Below are 16,062 nucleotides of genomic sequence, written 5' to 3'. Positions count from 1 at the left end.
GAAGAAAGAGATGGATGGGTGGTCTGGCTCCTGGTTCGAGTAACAGCCATAATGTGTGGCACGGAAGCGCACTGGTGCTGGCAACAAAGTTGCGTTGCTTGCTCGCGCTCGCGCTCAGGCTCGCCGCTCAACTCTTTTCGATCCTGGCATCCCTCATCTCATCTCCCTGCAGACATACTACGCAAAGCGCACAGCATGTCTCGGAGCATTACCGGATACGGTCCACAGCCTCAGGTCTGCACGGACGTGTAGTTACAAGCAGCAAACCATTTCGAGGGTCATCTCGAGAAACCCCAGATCGCCCGCTGTATTCCGGCTCGGTTCGCCGCTCCATCTTGCGGCTGCTGCTTGCGCCCGGCGCCTTTGGGCTCTCCAGGCCCGTTGGACTGTCGGCATCTGCACCCCATACTTTGAACTTCGGATTCCGCACTCGGGGCCAGTGCGCTTCGGTATCGACGCTGAGCGACTTTGGTTGTGCCTGTATCGTGCCTTGTGCCTGTACCCGACAGTGAGCAGTATTCGTACTGTACGATTGATCGTCGGCTTATTGGCTCGTTTCCGGATGCAAAGGATGAAGCTCGCCCCGTTCCTTTACTCTTCTCTGTCGTTTCCTTATGGCCTTCTGCAAGGGTTCGATCCCGGAGAGCGTCAGTCTGCCTGCACTCCGCGGGGTCTGCAAGTCCTACGAAGTGGTACACGGAATATCTGTTCGCCAACCGCTCAGTCTTGGAGTACAGTACGAGTACTCGCCAAGTACCAGAAGCAGCACCCTGTCTCGACCCTTGCTGTGCCCTGGCAATACCCTGGGCGAACCCCCATCAAAGAGCGGTGTGGCGGCAGGCCATCAATGTGATTACTTGCTCTCATTGGCCCGGCCCTTGTCCATGGATGCCGAGGCCTGATTCCTGTTGGCTGTCCCGAGTCTGTGAGGTGGAGAAGCAAGACATGGCTTTGTGGAGTCGTCGCCCGCATGTGGAGAGACGAGCCTTTGATGCTCTCCAGAGGTGACTTGAGGTCTGGAAGAGAGGTACTTTGGGTTTGGCCAGCGTCTGGAGCTCAGGTACATGCCTCCTGGTGCTGGAGCTGGCTATCAGGGTTGCTCGGCCACCACTGAGTGGAGCGAACGGTAACGCAGCCACTCTCCCAGCCCAGCCACACGGTGCGAAGCCATCTTGGCCCCGAGCTGGCTTCGTGGCGCCGGGTCTTCCGCTCTCCCCTACTGCGAGTGTGTCCCGGCTTGTTGAGAGACGAGCAGCGCATTCTTTGCGAGCTGCTCGTTTGGGCGGCCACACGGACACGCCGGCCGATAAGGTGCTGCAGTGCCAATAGTATATGCAGACTCCCGAGCTGCAGCAGACAGTTCTGGAACTTGTAGTATCCCACGTCCGATCTCATCCATCTCTCCACTTTCAGGCCGGAGATGCTAATTGATTCAGGCTTTTTCTCGGATTCCCCTTCTTTCCTTCTCTGCCCTTACATGGAAGCACGCAGGGGGTTCGTGGGATGACGTAGGAACGCAGGAGAGGACGCGCTTGTTGTTGCAGAAGACTCAACAACGGCCTGCCGCTAGGTGGTTCGACCGATGGCTTCATCATAGCGCATCGCCTAGTCTTTTCCGCCGGCTGAGGCTGAGTTGATTTTACGAGGTTGAAACTGGAGCCGTGAACAGACAGCCCCTGAGGTGGCTTCGAGTTATTTTTGGTGAGTCGTTGCTGAACCTGTCCGGAGAGCCGCAACGTGCTCTGAAGCAACCGGCAGCACCACAACCCCATGATGTTCCGTTCCGTAGAGGCAAATGCCAACTCGCCACAACTGTTGCAACTACGCAGACATGGTGATAGCTGCTACAAGGTTGAACCCGCGGTGGACGGCCGAATTCCCAATATGCCTTGCCCTCGGCTTAGAGACGGTTGCCATGTACTCGTATGAAGGAAACGCTTGTATCCTCGGCAACTTGGCGGGGTGACCTTCGGAGGCGGATTATCCTACCGACAAATCTAACCTCCGGCCAGTGTTGACCGATATCGTCGTCGCTCTCGGCGCTTTTGCTCATCCAGTTGCGCTGCCAGGCGCAGTCAGAGACTTTCCCCCTCCCTCAGTCCCTCTTGTGCGAACCGCACTCCGAGAATTACATCGCACATCATGGTTCCGTACGGACTCCGGCTCCGCCCGGATCAGCTCACAAGGAGGGGCTCTGCTGTCCTGGCGGCGGCGGCATGTCTGTCGCTCTACATGCTCATCAGGCCATCGCTGTCGCCTCGGGCAAAGTCGCCAAAGACAGACATTGTGCGCGTCAAGGACCGTTCGGGGACCGATTCGGAGGACCCCGAAAAGGCGGCGCCGTACCCTCCGGAGCTCTTCCCGGGCGGCAAGGACGTCGAGACGGTATATGGCACCGTCAGAGTGTTTGAGTGGGGGCCCGAGGAGGGCGAAAAGGTGCTTCTGGTGCACGGCATCGGCACGCCGTGCATTGCAATGGGCGGGATTGCCTGGGAGCTTGTGCGGAAGGGGTACAGGGTGATGGTCTTTGGTAAGTCCAGCTCTGTTCTTTGTTGTATATTTGCGTATATATACATGTACCTGTATCCTCCTGAAGGGGGAGACGACGAGACTGCTGCTTACACGGCATTGCATGTAGACTTGTTTGGGAGAGGCTACTCCGATGGCCCTTCCAATGTGCCGTACGATGAGTGTCTATATACCACTCAGATTCTCCTCGTCTTAGCATCTTCATCTCTGTCGTGGACCGGCGCCTCTTCCTTCCACCTCCTGGGCTACTCGTTGGGGGGTGCTCTGGCGGCGGCCTTTGCGGCATATCACTCACACATGCTGCGCTCCCTCACCGTAGTCTGCCCAGGAGGCCTCGTGCGCGAGTCCCACCTCGGCTGGAAGAGCCGCCTCCTGTACTCCCACGGCGTGCTGCCCGAGTGGCTGCTTCGGAGCTGGGTGCGGGCACGCATCGCGCCGCAGCACGGGCAGAGCGCAGACGTCCCCGATGGAGACGAGGCAGAGGTCAACTTTGACGACGTGTCCATGGCCGTCGGGAGGGGCAGCTCCGTCAGAGTCGGCGACGTCGTGGGCTGGCAGCTGGATGCCAACCCGGCTTTTGTCGACTCGTACATGAGCACGATTCGCTATGCGCCCATCTACGGGCAGCACGACAAGATGTGGGCTGTGTTGGGCGAGAAGCTCGCTGCTAATCGGGAGCTTGGCCAGGGGTTGCAGAGAGTGTGCGTCATTCTGGGGGATAAAGACACGCTGATTATCAAGGACGAATGGATTGAAGACACCAAGGCGGTTTTGGGAGAAGAGGGCGTAGAGGTTTGTGTGATTTCTGGGGGCCATGAAATTGCCATTTCAAAGGGCAAAGAGGTAGCGGATGTTGCCATGTCGTCGTGGAAGAGCAGTCGACATGGTAGTAGCAAGTCATCCAAGAGCAGCAGCAGCAGCAGCGGTAGCGGTAGCGGAACTCGATCCAAGAAGATTAGACATAGAAATTAGAGCTCGAAAGAAGAAGATTAGAAGGCCGGCGCTGTTCTATTTATATGCGTATGAGTATATATATGTAAAGTCTTGAAGCATCGATTTCCTCGATGATATCCCCTACCAAAAATCCATGCCATGACTGGGTGCCCGTGTACGCCAAAACAAAGAAATGCAAGAATAGAAAGAAAAGCGCTATTTTGGGAAATTCAGACAAAGAAAACGTTTCAAGCGTATCAAAAGACACCCTTCCAAGACGCCATGTACCCAATGCTTTCATCCCTCATTTCCAAATAATATCATGTGTATGGTAAAATGTTCTTGGCGACCACAAACGTTTCCGGAACGGGGGCTCAACGGCGGCTATTCTCATGACTGATCTTGTTAGATTGGTCAAGGACAGCCAATCGGGTGGCTCGCGAATAAGCTCCAGAGTCAGAAACATTCCCCATCTTTGCGATTTTGCACTCGACCTCTCAGTTGGTATTCTGTTCCGTCGTTTGTTCTGTTTACTCCCGCGACGTGCCTACTTATCGAGATTCCGGGCCTTGACGAACCGGTTGATTTGTTCCCTCGTGAGCTTATCATTGTACTGCTCATAGCACTCATAGAAGGATATAATCTCCTGGGTCGCGTCTACCATGGCAGCAATGTCGACGTCGCTCTCTGCCAACCAGGCCGCGAAATGCTGGACACGGGTGATTCTAGCTTCTTGAACCCTCTCCTTGACTTCTGGTGTCGAAGGAATCTCGGAGAGAATCCCGCCCTGGCCTGATCGAGCGGTGTGTGCTTGGCTGAGAGCAGCTTGTGCGGCTGCCAGACCGGCGGCAGCGGCAGATCCCGAGGCACTCTGTCCCGGAACTGTGGAGTTTGGACGCAGAACGAGGGCCAAGAGGATTGCTACCAATGCGACAATGTGCGGCGAGCAGAGAAACGGCAGGTCCGTCATGTAGTGATCGTTGATGATGGACTTGGCGAGCTGCACGTCTTCATCGACTAGGGATAGCTCGCCGCGCAGAGCTAACAGGCTCCGGTAGGGTTGATGTACAATGAGCTGGGAGCTCATCTCGCTGATGAGGTAGAATTCGCACTCTCCAATCTTGGACGTGTCCAGCCCGATGAAATCCTGCCAGAGCTGCCTGGCCTCGGTCACAATCAGGCGGATGTGCTGCGGCGCCTCCTCCATCTTGCAGGCCAGGTATATCGCAGTGGTAATGACGAGATACGGGTTCGTCCGACGGATTTCGACTCGCGTGTAGAAGCGCTTCAGGTAGACCTGCGCCGTGGCCATGGCCTGCTGGCGGATGGTGAGACGCTTCCCCAACCTCAGCAGCTCTGGACAGACAGACGGGTGGATTAGTTGAGCGGAACGGAACGCAGGACATCGATGCTGCGAACACGCAACGACTCACGTTGATTGAAGTAGATGGCCATGTGCCGCGGCTGTGGGAGAGGGAACATGCGGACGAGCTCGGCATTTTCGTCCTCGAGCTTCTGGCGCATCGAGGCGAGCTCGTCCTTTGTGAAGAGCCAATGCCGCCGCTGCGTCGACTCCCAGTAGTTGGCGGACATGGCTGGCGGAGACGGGGCCACGAAGGCACCTCTCCGTCTGAAAGGGCACTGGAAAGCACTGATAGGTACAGGGTATAACGGAAATGAATATGCCAAATGATGATTGTAGGTTCAATGTCAATGTGTGTGCCGCAATATGTACATGGCAATCCTGTCGTCCTGTCTAGATGAGATCGTGACCAACCAACAGCGAGTTAATCTTGGGTCCGACAAGACTGCGGGGCGATAAGCGATCTCGAGCCTTATCGGGCCCCCTAATTGCACAGCGCTGTACAACCCCTAGCAGCGCCTAGAAATTATTACGTAGTGGCAGTCCCCCCCCCCAATATCGCAAGCAATTCTCCCCCAAGATCCGCGGCCTCGATTCCTGCTGCTCCCGAGCTACGACGTCAGTAGCTGTCAAAGGCCCGCAAACCGCTCTCAATTGGCATCGCCTGCCAGACCGCAAGCTTCCAGATCTCTACGATGAGTTTGAGATAGCACCCAAACGAAAGCACAAAGACGACGCGCCCGCTGAAACCCCCCCGCGGCATCGCAATTGCCGCCTCGACGTCGCCTTTTCGAGACATGCCACAGCCATGACAGCCAGGCCAGCTACCGAGGTGGAGAAAGGGCTTCGAGAGCCGCAAAACCAGAACCAGAACCCAGACCATGATCGCGTTGAAGTGCTCTGGGCTCAGCTGGGGCCATGTGCGAATGGAGAGTTGGACCTGAAGGGCCTGCAGAAGGGCTTTCGGAAGATAGACCATCGTGAGGATTTTCCCTCTTTTCCCTCTCTTTTCCCTTTGTTTCGCAGCGTTTGCGCATCCCGCCCCGCATTTTCTGTCTAGGTGTTGACGGTTTTTTTTTTACCTCTTGCGAACAGCGCTCAAGAATGCGGATGCCATGTTGAAGAGGATCATGAGGGAGGTTGACACCAACGGCGACGGAAAGATTCAATATGAAGGTGCGTTCGTCTATTGTTCTGGGCGCAAGGCGTGGGCTTGTGTTGTGCTCAACGTAAAGCCGCTGCCGCTTGGAGGCGCTACAAACACAAGCTACGGCTACTAACGGGATTCTTTCTGCTTGGGTTCGCAGAGTTTCGAGTTTTTGTGCAAAAGGCGGAGAGTCAACTCTACGACTTGTTCAGATCCATCGATCGCGACGGCAATGGCAAGCTGGATAAGACAGAGCTCCAGGCGGCGTTCAAGGCTGCGGGATTGACCGTATCGAACCGCAGGCTGCATGACTTCTTCAGCGACATGGACTTGAACAACGACGGATACGTCAGTTTCGACGAATGGCGGTAAGTGAGACAAAAGCGAAAGAAATACTCCCTTGATTTGTTTTGCTCTGGGCATAGAATGGGGGCTGGTTGATCGATCTTGGGTGGATCGCTGTCAGGCGCGCACTCTCAAGGGGTCATGTGCCTCGGTCTTGAGTTGGACAGATGAGCACGCTCAACACCACAAGACCGATTCCCCCTGAAACCGCCAAACATGTGCCCCTGGCTTGCTCTGATGATTTAATATATGCCTCACGGAGAAATGCTCCGAATGGCTGTGACATGGAAACCGTCCACCAGCTGACCGAGCATCCCCAGGAACTTTTTGCTTTTCATGCCTGGGAACCAGGATGCGTCTCATTTGCAGGCCGTGCTGTCCTTTTATTACTCGGTGGTTAATGTCACGCCGGAGGGAGACTCGCTCGTGAGTGGGGAAACACTGGAAGGCTTAGGTAGGGCCGGCTCTAGCTCTTTTCTTAATATTCTCTTTGGCTCTCTCCTACGAGTTGCCTTTCCCTCCTATCCGAGGGCGCCCCCAGAGCTTCCATCACCTCCTCCGCCATCTCCTGCGCAAGCTGCTGGGACAGTCGAGCCGGAGGTCCAAGTGCCGTTACAACATGCAAGAGGAAGTTTTGTGGACGCGACGGCGCATGCGTCTGCTGCTATCGGGATTTCAGAAGAAGTCGAGCAAGGCCCGGCAGGGGCAGGTGCTACTCCACAGATCGACGGCGATGGCACCTCAATCGAGCACCGTGAAGAGTCCTCTACCGCTACCGGAGCTGCACCGACCAAGAAGAAGTTTAGACTGACAGACTTTGCTCCCCATCCAGGTTACTTCCTTGCGGGTGCCATCGCCGGTGGAGTGTCGCGGACGGCCACGGCTCCGCTCGACCGATTGAAGGTCTACTTGCTCGTCAACACCAACAGCGGTGCCGAGACGGCCGTGGGAGCGCTGAAGCAAGGCCGTATCGTTGATGCGCTTAGAAACGCGGCGAGGCCCTTTAGCGATGCTGTCAAGGACTTGTATCGATCGGGCGGGTTGCGCAGCTTTTTTGCTGGTAAGCTTATGCATTCTTCTGGTCCCAATGCTGGCGACTTTTTTGCTTGATAATGTCTGAGCTAACGTTGACATTTACCTGAAAAAAAGGCAACGGGTTGAATGTTGTGAAAATCATGCCGGAGACGGCCATCAAGTTCGGATCGTACGAAGCGGCCAAGCGTGCGTTGGCGAATTTCGAGGGCCATGGGGATGCCAGGAACATAAATTCGTACTCGAAATTTGTTGCTGGCGGTTTGGCCGGAATGGTTGCCCAGTAAGTGGTGACTGATGGCTCCTACGTTGTTCGTCGGAGACATGGCTTTCTTTCAATTCTTCCCCTTCCTTTCTTTTTTCCTTTTTTACTGACGGGTTGTGGAAATACAGATTCTGCGTCTATCCCCTTGATACCCTCAAATTTCGACTTCAGTGCGAGACGGTCAAAGACGGCCTTACGGGGAGTGCCCTCGTTCGACAGACGGCCACGAAAATGTATGCGGATGGCGGCCTGCGAGCCTGCTACCGAGGTGTCACCATGGGATTGATTGGCATGTTCCCGTACAGTGCCATCGACATGGGCATGTTTGAATTCCTCAAGAATACTTACCGCATCCGTTACGCAAAATATGCGGGCTGCCACGAAGACGACGCCGAGCCTGGCAACATCGCCACGGGCATCATCGGCGCAACATCCGGAGCCTTTGGAGCGTCGGTTGTCTACCCGTTGAACGTGGTTCGGACACGGTTACAAACGCAAGGCACCGTGATGCACCCCCAAACCTACACGGGAATCTGGGACGTCACACAGAAGACGATCCAGCACGAAGGGGTCCGAGGTCTCTACAAGGGCCTGACGCCAAATCTGCTCAAAGTCGCCCCTGCGTTGAGCATAACGTGGGTGGTGTACGAAAACGCAAAACGCTTTCTCGCATTGCACTGATTGAATTTATTCTTTTCATCAATCATTGGCTCAACGAACAAGTATAGAAAGGATACGATGATACCATACGCGCATCTATTTATTGCATTAGCATTGTCAATCTCATTTGTCGGACATATTGGTTGGTTGGTAGCGAGCTCCATTCGCATTTGAACGGCCTTTTATTGTCGTCTGTTTAGCCCGAGATGAGGTCAGGATTTGCTGGCGAGTGGTTACGGAAGGGTCGTGGGCCGGCATTTGATCGGCAGCCACGCGCTTGATTTGAGTGCTTGGATGTGATGAGTTGCAGACAAGCAACCACTGTTCCATATTATTTAACGTCTGGGGCGGGGGAGGGGGGGTTATTTAGAAATGAAGGATAGAAGACAGAGTTGGTTGGAACCGGCTCTTTCCACCCGAGAAGCTTCACGAAGGGACGCCCAAGGCATAGGAGAGAGTGTACGAAATCTAGCTACCATGTTATAGATTCTGTGAGACTTTGTTCTCAATGAAACATTGCATTGAAAAGAAACAGGAGAGCCGTGAAAAGAGAGAGAGGTTGCCAATGTGTGAAGTCTCACGTCGGGATCGGTACCCGGAAAAGTGGAGACGAGGAGCTCCGTGACCGGTGGGCAAGGGCCGGGGCATTTTCTGGAGCCGGCGTCTTGGCCGAGCGTCTTTATTGCTTGATTTGCCCAGGCCTTTTTTTTTTGCTCAGCTGGCCGACGCCATGGCCAGGCAGCAGGGGAGATGGCGATTGGCAATTGGGAAGCTAAAAGCTTGTGTGGAATGGGGCAGCCATCGAGGAAGAGTGGCGGGAAAATAAAAGTGATGGGCGTTGGAGGAGTTGTCATTGATTCATCAGAGATGCCCCGAATGACGAGCGCGCTGTCGTCTCCGGGTTACGTCGCTCGCTTACGCAGCCCCGTGGGAATTTTAGATTCTATCGGACGGGGTACAGTAGCAGCTGCATAAAGGCAAAAACAGCAAAAGCAAGTTCTGGTGAGGTAGGGGGAAAACGAATCACAGCACGTGTTGTGGCCCCCGGCCCGTAGCGAGAGAGCTTATGGCAACGTACTTCGTAAGAGGAGAAAGGGAAAAACAAACGAGCTCCAGCGCCGGAACTACTAGTAATTCGCTGGAGGCGCTGCTGATTGGGGGGTTGGCTTTGTTCCTTGGTTGCTTGATTTGGAGTTAGCCTGGGGTTGGGTTGGGGGGACTTTTGCAAAGGACTAGCGGGATAGTAGTTGGCATTGGCATGCGCCTTTTGCAAGATTGAATGTTTTGTGAAGATTTTTTTTTCATTTTCTCTGTGTGTGTTTATTCTTGTTGCGGTTGTTTGTTTGGTTCTGAATTGAGAGGAGGGGTTTCTCTTCAATTGAGTTGCTGAAATGGCTGCTCAGGCTTTAGCAAACTGGCTGGGTTTAGAGGGAGCGGGTTGTTTGTTTGTGTGAGTAATACAAGTAGCGGCTCTTCTTTTATCGCAACCTCAGCGGGTCCTGAAGAGTCAATGGATTAGCGGATCGGAAGGAACAGTTGGAGGTGTGGAGAGGCGGAGAGGAGAACAGAGAGCCTGGAAAAGAAGGCTTTGGACATGGGCAGTACCGCGAGTGGACGCAAGAACCGGCCGCTCACACGAGATGGCCGCATGTAGCAGCCAGGTAGCGACGGGGCAAAGTTGAGCGCGCTTACAGGCCATGTGCTTGGATGAACCGACTGCTATCAGCGAGCGAGTGAAAGTGTGTACATGTTGACCTGTACTTGTACATACTTGTACTGGGGAGCTTATCCGGGCTCTTCAACACCACCTTCGCTTCCTCTCTCTCCCTCTCTTCCCTTCTCTTCCTCTGCTTTTCCCCATCTGGCGATTCGCTTCTGCTAAATAGAGGCGTTTGGCAGAGGATACGAGCGGCTTGCTAGACTCTCAACGCGCGTCTCGCCGTGCATTTCAATCTCAATTTCCCATCGTCCAAGGGGCTGCAAACTCCACCGCCGGCTGCTTCGTTGGTGCAACCCACTCTGCATCTGTCGCCTCATCTTAAAGGCTTCTAAAGGCTAGACAAACCGGCAGGCGTTCGTCAGCTCGCCGTGACTCTTTGTCTCCCGCTGGCTGCGTCTCTGCTCGGTTCCTGACGGGGTCTGACGAAATGCCGGCCCCGTACTCGGATAACCTTTACTCGGGCGATGACAATCCCTGGGAGGACGACCAGAACGATGCGCTGTCGCCCGCTGACGGCTACTTCCACGCGTCGTCGTCCGGTCTAGAAGAGGCCGCAACGTCATCGCCGTCCCCTCCCGTTCGGCAGCAGCGCCAATCAGCAAACGTGCCTTTTGTGCCCAATGTCATGGTGGAGGACCCGACGCTGAACGAGGATCGAGCTGCTGCAAAGGCGAGGGAGGCTGAGGAGGAGAGGCTGATAAATAGTGCCTCTGTTGCTGCTGGCCGGTCGACGCCTCTGACTGAAAGCCAGCCTCATCGCCAGACCGTGCCGTTTGCTCAGGGCCAAGCTGGCTTCTACAGCCCTTCCCATCCTTCTCAATCTTCCCCAGTTGCTGCGTACCCTCGGCTTGAGACCCATTATCAGTCGGCGCCGGCTTCAGCATCGTCGTCATCCCCCTCCTCTTCTGGCCATCATCACAGACGTAGCATTGACGAGGAGATATCGTCCTTTCAGCCTACAAGTGCTGCAAGCCAGACACCTAGACAGTATACGGTTCGTCGGCCATCTGACGCACCTCCCGCATACTCCCCTTCTGCTTCCTCGCCGCCGTCCTCTGGTTATCAGACCTTTGCGCCACCACAAGCCGCTGTCGAAGCCATGGGTGTGCCTGAGGAGAGCCGGACCTTGCTCCCACGTCAGCCCGAGTCTATGGGCGGAGCAGCAAACGGGGATCGAGAGCCATTGTGGCGAAGGATCAGGAACTCAACCAGCTCTTCTACTACGAGAAAGAAGATTCGGACCATCCTTGGTGTTCTCGTCATCATTTCTATTATGGTTGCTCTCTTTGGTAGCAGCATCAGCATTAGTAGCCCCAAGGTGAGTAGAGCTCAGCTCGTGTCATTTCTTTCCTCAAGGGAGTCGTGAACCTATGCAACACTACTGCAAACCTCGTGTTACCGTGATCACCTAACAAGATAATTTAGAAACCTGGCATCATTGACGAGTCGCCTGTAAAGGCCCCTCCGACCAACAACCCTCCCCCAATGTCGTGGCCCCCTAGGAACAGCAAGAACTGCTTGGGTGAGCCGCACAAGTCGTCCAAAGTAAACGAGGTCATCAGCTTTGGCAACAACAAGAAGCTCAGCATTGTTCAGACGCTTGAGAAAGACAATGGAAACCATCGAGGAGTCACACCGAATGTATATGGCGAAGTCATCCTGCAGCCTGTCGACGCCTCTTCTTCTGGCGACATTCAGCTTGAAATCACGACCAACTACCAGGCCCTTCACGTCAATGTTGAGTTCAACAAGCGGGACCAACGGTTCGAAGTCGTTATTCCCCGCTGGGTCACCTGGAGTAGTCCCAGCTCCTGGCAGCCGTGTATCCAAGTCCGAATTACAGTGTCCATTCCCCGTGAGGCAGCGCTCGAATCGATCCTCGTTGATGCCATTCACCTGGATGTCGCTGTCAGAGATGGTCTTATCCTGAGCTCTGCCACTGACGCCCAGATCAAAACCGTCGCAGGAGATGTTACTACGGGTCGTGTGTCGGGAAGTGTGGCGCCCTACACCCTCGCCTCGCGAAGCATCGTCGTTGAGACTGTTAGTGGCGATGTCACAGGCTGGTTTCCTCTATACGACCTTCTCAAGGTTCACACGGTTTCCGGCGATATCAACACTGATATCGCCCCGAAGCCCTCGTCTGACAAGAAGCCTGAACAGGCTGTGCTCAACATCGACTCTGTTTCCGGAAACATCAAGGTGATTGAACCCCTGGGTTATGACAGTGATAAAAAACGCGAGGAAAGGTTCCCACCGCGAGATTACGCCGTCAGCGTGTCGTCCGCCTCTGGTGAGATCAAAGCCGACTTGGCTTTTACGTCAACGGCCAAGATCGAGACGGTATCTGGCGACCAAAAGGTGAGGCTACAACCAATCTTTGGCTCTAGCTCTTCACCACCCTCTATTTCGACCGACACAAAGAGCGGACAAACTACATTGACAGTCTTTGAGCCGCTGTGGAAGCACTCTGCCGCTAGCATTGGCGGCCATTCCGATCCGCTGGAACCCCCAACCGGCGACGAGGATGATGCGAAGAACGACGAGCCTTGGATCATCATTCACCCTGACGAAAGGCTGACCCGGCCACCGTACATGGATGTTAAACCGAGCATGGCTGCTGCTGCTGCCAACGGTGGAGGTGATGATGAACCGCACGGACTAACCGACCTCAAGTCTCACCATGCTTCCGTCAGTGGAAACTTTAGACTCAACTATCCGGCTTCGTGGGAGGGAAAGTTTTCCATGACTACTTTCTCGGGTTCGCAGGACATTCGAGGCAAGGATATCAGCTATAAGCGGGCGGGAGGCATCATCAAGCGTATCGATGGAACCAAGGGCGATGGCAGGTCGAGCCTAACTGTCGACTCCATGTCTGGCAGCGAGGAGTTGGTGTTGGGGAATGTTTAAATGGAGATTAATTGACGATGATGGCAAACAGAGGAGGCTGTTTAAGATGATACCACAAGGCACAGAACGAGAGAACAAGCAGTGAGTGGAAAGGAGAGAAAGAGTTGGATATGAGACTACTCGACAAGTAATTGATTCATCAGAGGAGAGCGAAGCGACATGTTTAAGGAATCTATGCAAGGGTTTGGCTCTTGAAGAAAATAAGCAAACAAATAATGTTTTTTTTTCTCATTTTTAATTCTTCTTTTCTTTTCCTTTTGTTCATGAGAGTATGAAGTGGAAATATTGAGACATTCTCTTTGCCATTGGGGGATACGCCGCTCTTTCTCGTCGTGAGCATATTTGCATGGTGATCTGATTTCTGTTATTTTCATTTTCCCTTTTACTTTTTTTCATATAAGTATGGTGTACGAAGAACTTCATTATCTTCTAGAGAAATGAGCAGATAGCACCAGCTGTATCTTGTCAAAGCCAAACATGGTAACCATAATCTATATGTCTCAATTTATGCCATCTATATGTAAATCCGTTATCTAAATCAATTTTCTTGTAAAACCAATAGTATATGTAATAGCAGCCTGGTTAAACTAGCCCGCTGAAACCTCTAATTGTAGCTTCTCGCGTCTCATCAACACGGCGCTGACCAGAGTCAAAGCCGCTGCAGCAATGACGAGACCATAGAGCGAACTGATGGTTTTGACAATCGCACCAATAGCCAGCTCTCTAACATGTTCATCGCTGTGCGTCATGACAACAGATTTGGCACCAGCAAGGGCGGACTTGAGATCCGCCTGGCTGTAGTCAAACTCCCGCAAGGCGTCTCGAAGAAATCTAAGACCAAGGTTTTGATAGATGGAACCTGAGATTGCCAACGCAATGGCGATGGAGCCCAGCTGGGCCACATTGATGAATCCGATGGCGGCGGAAACCTCGTGCGCTTGTGCCTTGGCCGGGGCAATTGCGTAGGCAAGCTGCGCCGTAAGACCAGAGCCAACGGCTATGAGAATCTCGAACCCGTATATCGCACCGACGCTGGTGCTGGGCGTCACGACAAACATGAGCGCGCCGCCAATCAGCATGAGGGCCCCTGAAGGGATGTACCACGGCATGTAATAGCCAAACACCGGCAGCAAGACGCCTGAGAACATGGTGAAGCTGACGTTGAGCGTGATAAAGGGCAGTAAGCGTACGGCGGCCTTGATTGCCGAGTCGTTCTTGGTGAATTGGAAGAACAGAGGAACGTAATAGACCGTCACGAAGAGACTTGCGGAGGCACTCGCAGTTGTGAAGTAGAGGAGAAGCATCGTGCGTCGTTTGAGGAACTGGACGGGGAAGAGCCGGTTCTGCTCGGACGTGAAGATGCAAAAGGCCTGCTGGACGGCGTAACTGACGAGGGAAACGCCGAAGGCAACCCAAAGGCCGATTGAACCTCCAGAACTCCAATCCCAAGCGGTGCCAGCGTACGCTAGAACTACCATGAAGAGCGTAAAGGTGGATGCGTTCAGAAGGGCTCCAACCCAGTCAACAGCTGCTAACTTCGACCTTGAGGGGATTGTAGGTTGGGGATTGTGACGAGGGAACCAGAGGATGTAGATGGGCGCTGTAACGGCGGCTAGGACGAGGTTGATGTAGAACGACCATCTCCAGGTGGCGCCGCTGCTGGCGAATGCACCGCCGACGACGGGGCCAAGGATGCAGCCTGTTCCCCAGCAGAGTCCGACGAGGGCGTTGTAAAGGGCACGTTGCTTGAGGCTGGTGAAGACGGCGATGTAGTGGAGGCAGCTAGATGATACAAACCTTGTCAGCATGAAAACTCTTGAGAATTCAGTAGTATACGAGGTGTGTATATCAAGCTGGGGCTTTGTTGTCTCACCCAAGATACATTCCGGCTCCTCCAACTCCGGCCACAACTCTTCCGACAATCATGGCCTTCATCGACGGTGCAGCTCCGCATACCGCGCTTCCTACTTCAAACAGGATGATGCTCGCGAGGTAGAGCCATTTGATCTCAAAAGAACCATAGAGAGAGCCGAGCAACAGGATGGTAGCCACGGAGCCCATTGGGAAGCCGATGCCGACCCAGGACAGCTTCTCGATCTCTCCTAGAGACTCCAAGACGGGGCCTTGGACGTCTGCTGCTATGGAGGTGTCTAGGCCTGTAGGTGTTTTGTTAGTATACTGAGAACGCTGGCAATATCTTTTTTTGTTTTACGTCGAGGCCGTACCATATAGAACGGCGGTGAGGTACAACCCCACGCAGATGGAATACCATTTCCAGGAAGAGATGGATTGGTTCAATGGAAGCGTGGAAGTGTCGGTTGTCTTTTCATTTTCGGATTGCCCCTGTCTTTCCGTGTCGTCGGATGTGTTGCCATCTGATATGACTGGGGCCGCTTGCTTGGGCGGATCCATTGGTCTGGATTGTCTTGAATGATGTGATAAAGGAGATTCCTTTTCTTATTTTTGTTTTAATTTGGACAGTTTGGACCAACTGTAGGTCTTTGGGGATGGTACTCTGTTGAAGAATGGCGCGGGCTGAATCTCATCATATACTCGAGATCTAGATAATCTATACAAAATCTTAAACGCTTGAATTACAATCGTTCTGCTTAGCTACAGAGAAAGATTCCAAAGCATTCTGCCTGTCAAAAGCCAGCTTGTGGAACCCCGGAGAGAAAAAGATTGGGCGTCAACCTTATTACGTGGCTCAGTTTCGGAGACAGATGGGATACTACGTCCACACGAAGCATATAAGCCGGCAAACAGCGTACGATGATACGCTTGTTATGCCATGTTTCCCCTGATAGGCTTATAAATCTCTGTGCGTTGTTTATTTAGAGATACGGGAAAGTTATTAATGTCTTCCGTGGGTGATAGTCTGGCTAGGGGTTTGGGGCTAGATATGTTGCTAGTTTGACGGCTAGGATGGGTTGACAAATTCAATCGGGGATGTTACTAAGATGTCCGCTTTCTGAGATATGAATTCTGAAATAGATATAGAGACTATAAATAATTCAGCTGTCAAAGAAAAATAGTTCTCTTCGTGGTATGGAAGTGAATGTCATCCAAGTTTGCACATTAGCTAATAATCAGCACTATTGGCTTTTCGACTATGACGAATCAAAATTCTCTACAAAGCAGTAGAAATGTCCAAACAA

General features: G+C 53.4%; 5 protein-coding genes across 5 annotated transcripts; 3 read left to right on the top strand and 2 right to left on the bottom strand.

Annotated features, from left to right (window-relative positions):
• Positions 1 to 2,142: 2,142 nt before the first annotated feature.
• On the top strand, positions 2,143 to 3,501 carry Triagg1_10236 (uncharacterized protein; the record flags this gene model as incomplete). The annotated part of the gene is made up of 1 exon (XM_062894285.1): positions 2,143 to 3,501. One exon carries the CDS (start codon positions 2,143 to 2,145, stop codon positions 3,499 to 3,501), a length of 1,359 nt encoding a protein of 452 aa, XP_062750803.1.
• Positions 3,502 to 4,009: 508 nt separating this feature from the next.
• On the bottom strand, positions 4,010 to 5,055 carry Triagg1_10235 (uncharacterized protein; the record flags this gene model as incomplete). Its single annotated transcript, XM_062894284.1, has 2 exons — positions 4,010 to 4,818; positions 4,896 to 5,055. 2 exons carry the CDS (start codon positions 5,053 to 5,055, stop codon positions 4,010 to 4,012), a joined length of 969 nt encoding a protein of 322 aa, XP_062750802.1.
• Positions 5,056 to 5,191: 136 nt separating this feature from the next.
• Positions 5,192 to 8,295, top strand: Triagg1_10234 (uncharacterized protein; the record flags this gene model as incomplete). The annotated part of the gene is made up of 7 exons (XM_062894283.1): positions 5,192 to 5,259; positions 5,369 to 5,805; positions 5,921 to 6,001; positions 6,061 to 6,340; positions 6,638 to 7,377; positions 7,467 to 7,632; positions 7,743 to 8,295. The coding sequence occupies 7 exons, from the start codon at positions 5,192 to 5,194 to the stop codon at positions 8,293 to 8,295; spliced, it is 2,325 nt and encodes a 774-aa protein (XP_062750801.1).
• A 2,126-nt stretch (positions 8,296 to 10,421) lies between these two features.
• Positions 10,422 to 12,904, top strand: Triagg1_10233 (uncharacterized protein; the record flags this gene model as incomplete). Its single annotated transcript, XM_062894282.1, has 2 exons — positions 10,422 to 11,312; positions 11,420 to 12,904. 2 exons carry the CDS (start codon positions 10,422 to 10,424, stop codon positions 12,902 to 12,904), a joined length of 2,376 nt encoding a protein of 791 aa, XP_062750800.1.
• A 587-nt stretch (positions 12,905 to 13,491) lies between these two features.
• On the bottom strand, positions 13,492 to 15,316 carry Triagg1_10232 (uncharacterized protein; the record flags this gene model as incomplete). Its single annotated transcript, XM_062894281.1, has 3 exons — positions 13,492 to 14,686; positions 14,778 to 15,060; positions 15,130 to 15,316. The coding sequence occupies 3 exons, from the start codon at positions 15,314 to 15,316 to the stop codon at positions 13,492 to 13,494; spliced, it is 1,665 nt and encodes a 554-aa protein (XP_062750799.1).
• Positions 15,317 to 16,062: the final 746 nt, after the last annotated feature.

Source organism: Trichoderma aggressivum (assembly GCF_033847375.1).
Source record: "Trichoderma aggressivum f. europaeum strain CBS 100526 chromosome Unknown scaffold_068, whole genome shotgun sequence".
In the NCBI taxonomy this organism is placed as follows: Eukaryota; Fungi; Ascomycota; class Sordariomycetes; order Hypocreales; family Hypocreaceae; genus Trichoderma; species Trichoderma aggressivum.
The sequence above is the reverse complement of the archived record's forward strand: the minus strand, read 5'-3'. Positions and strand labels throughout refer to the sequence as shown.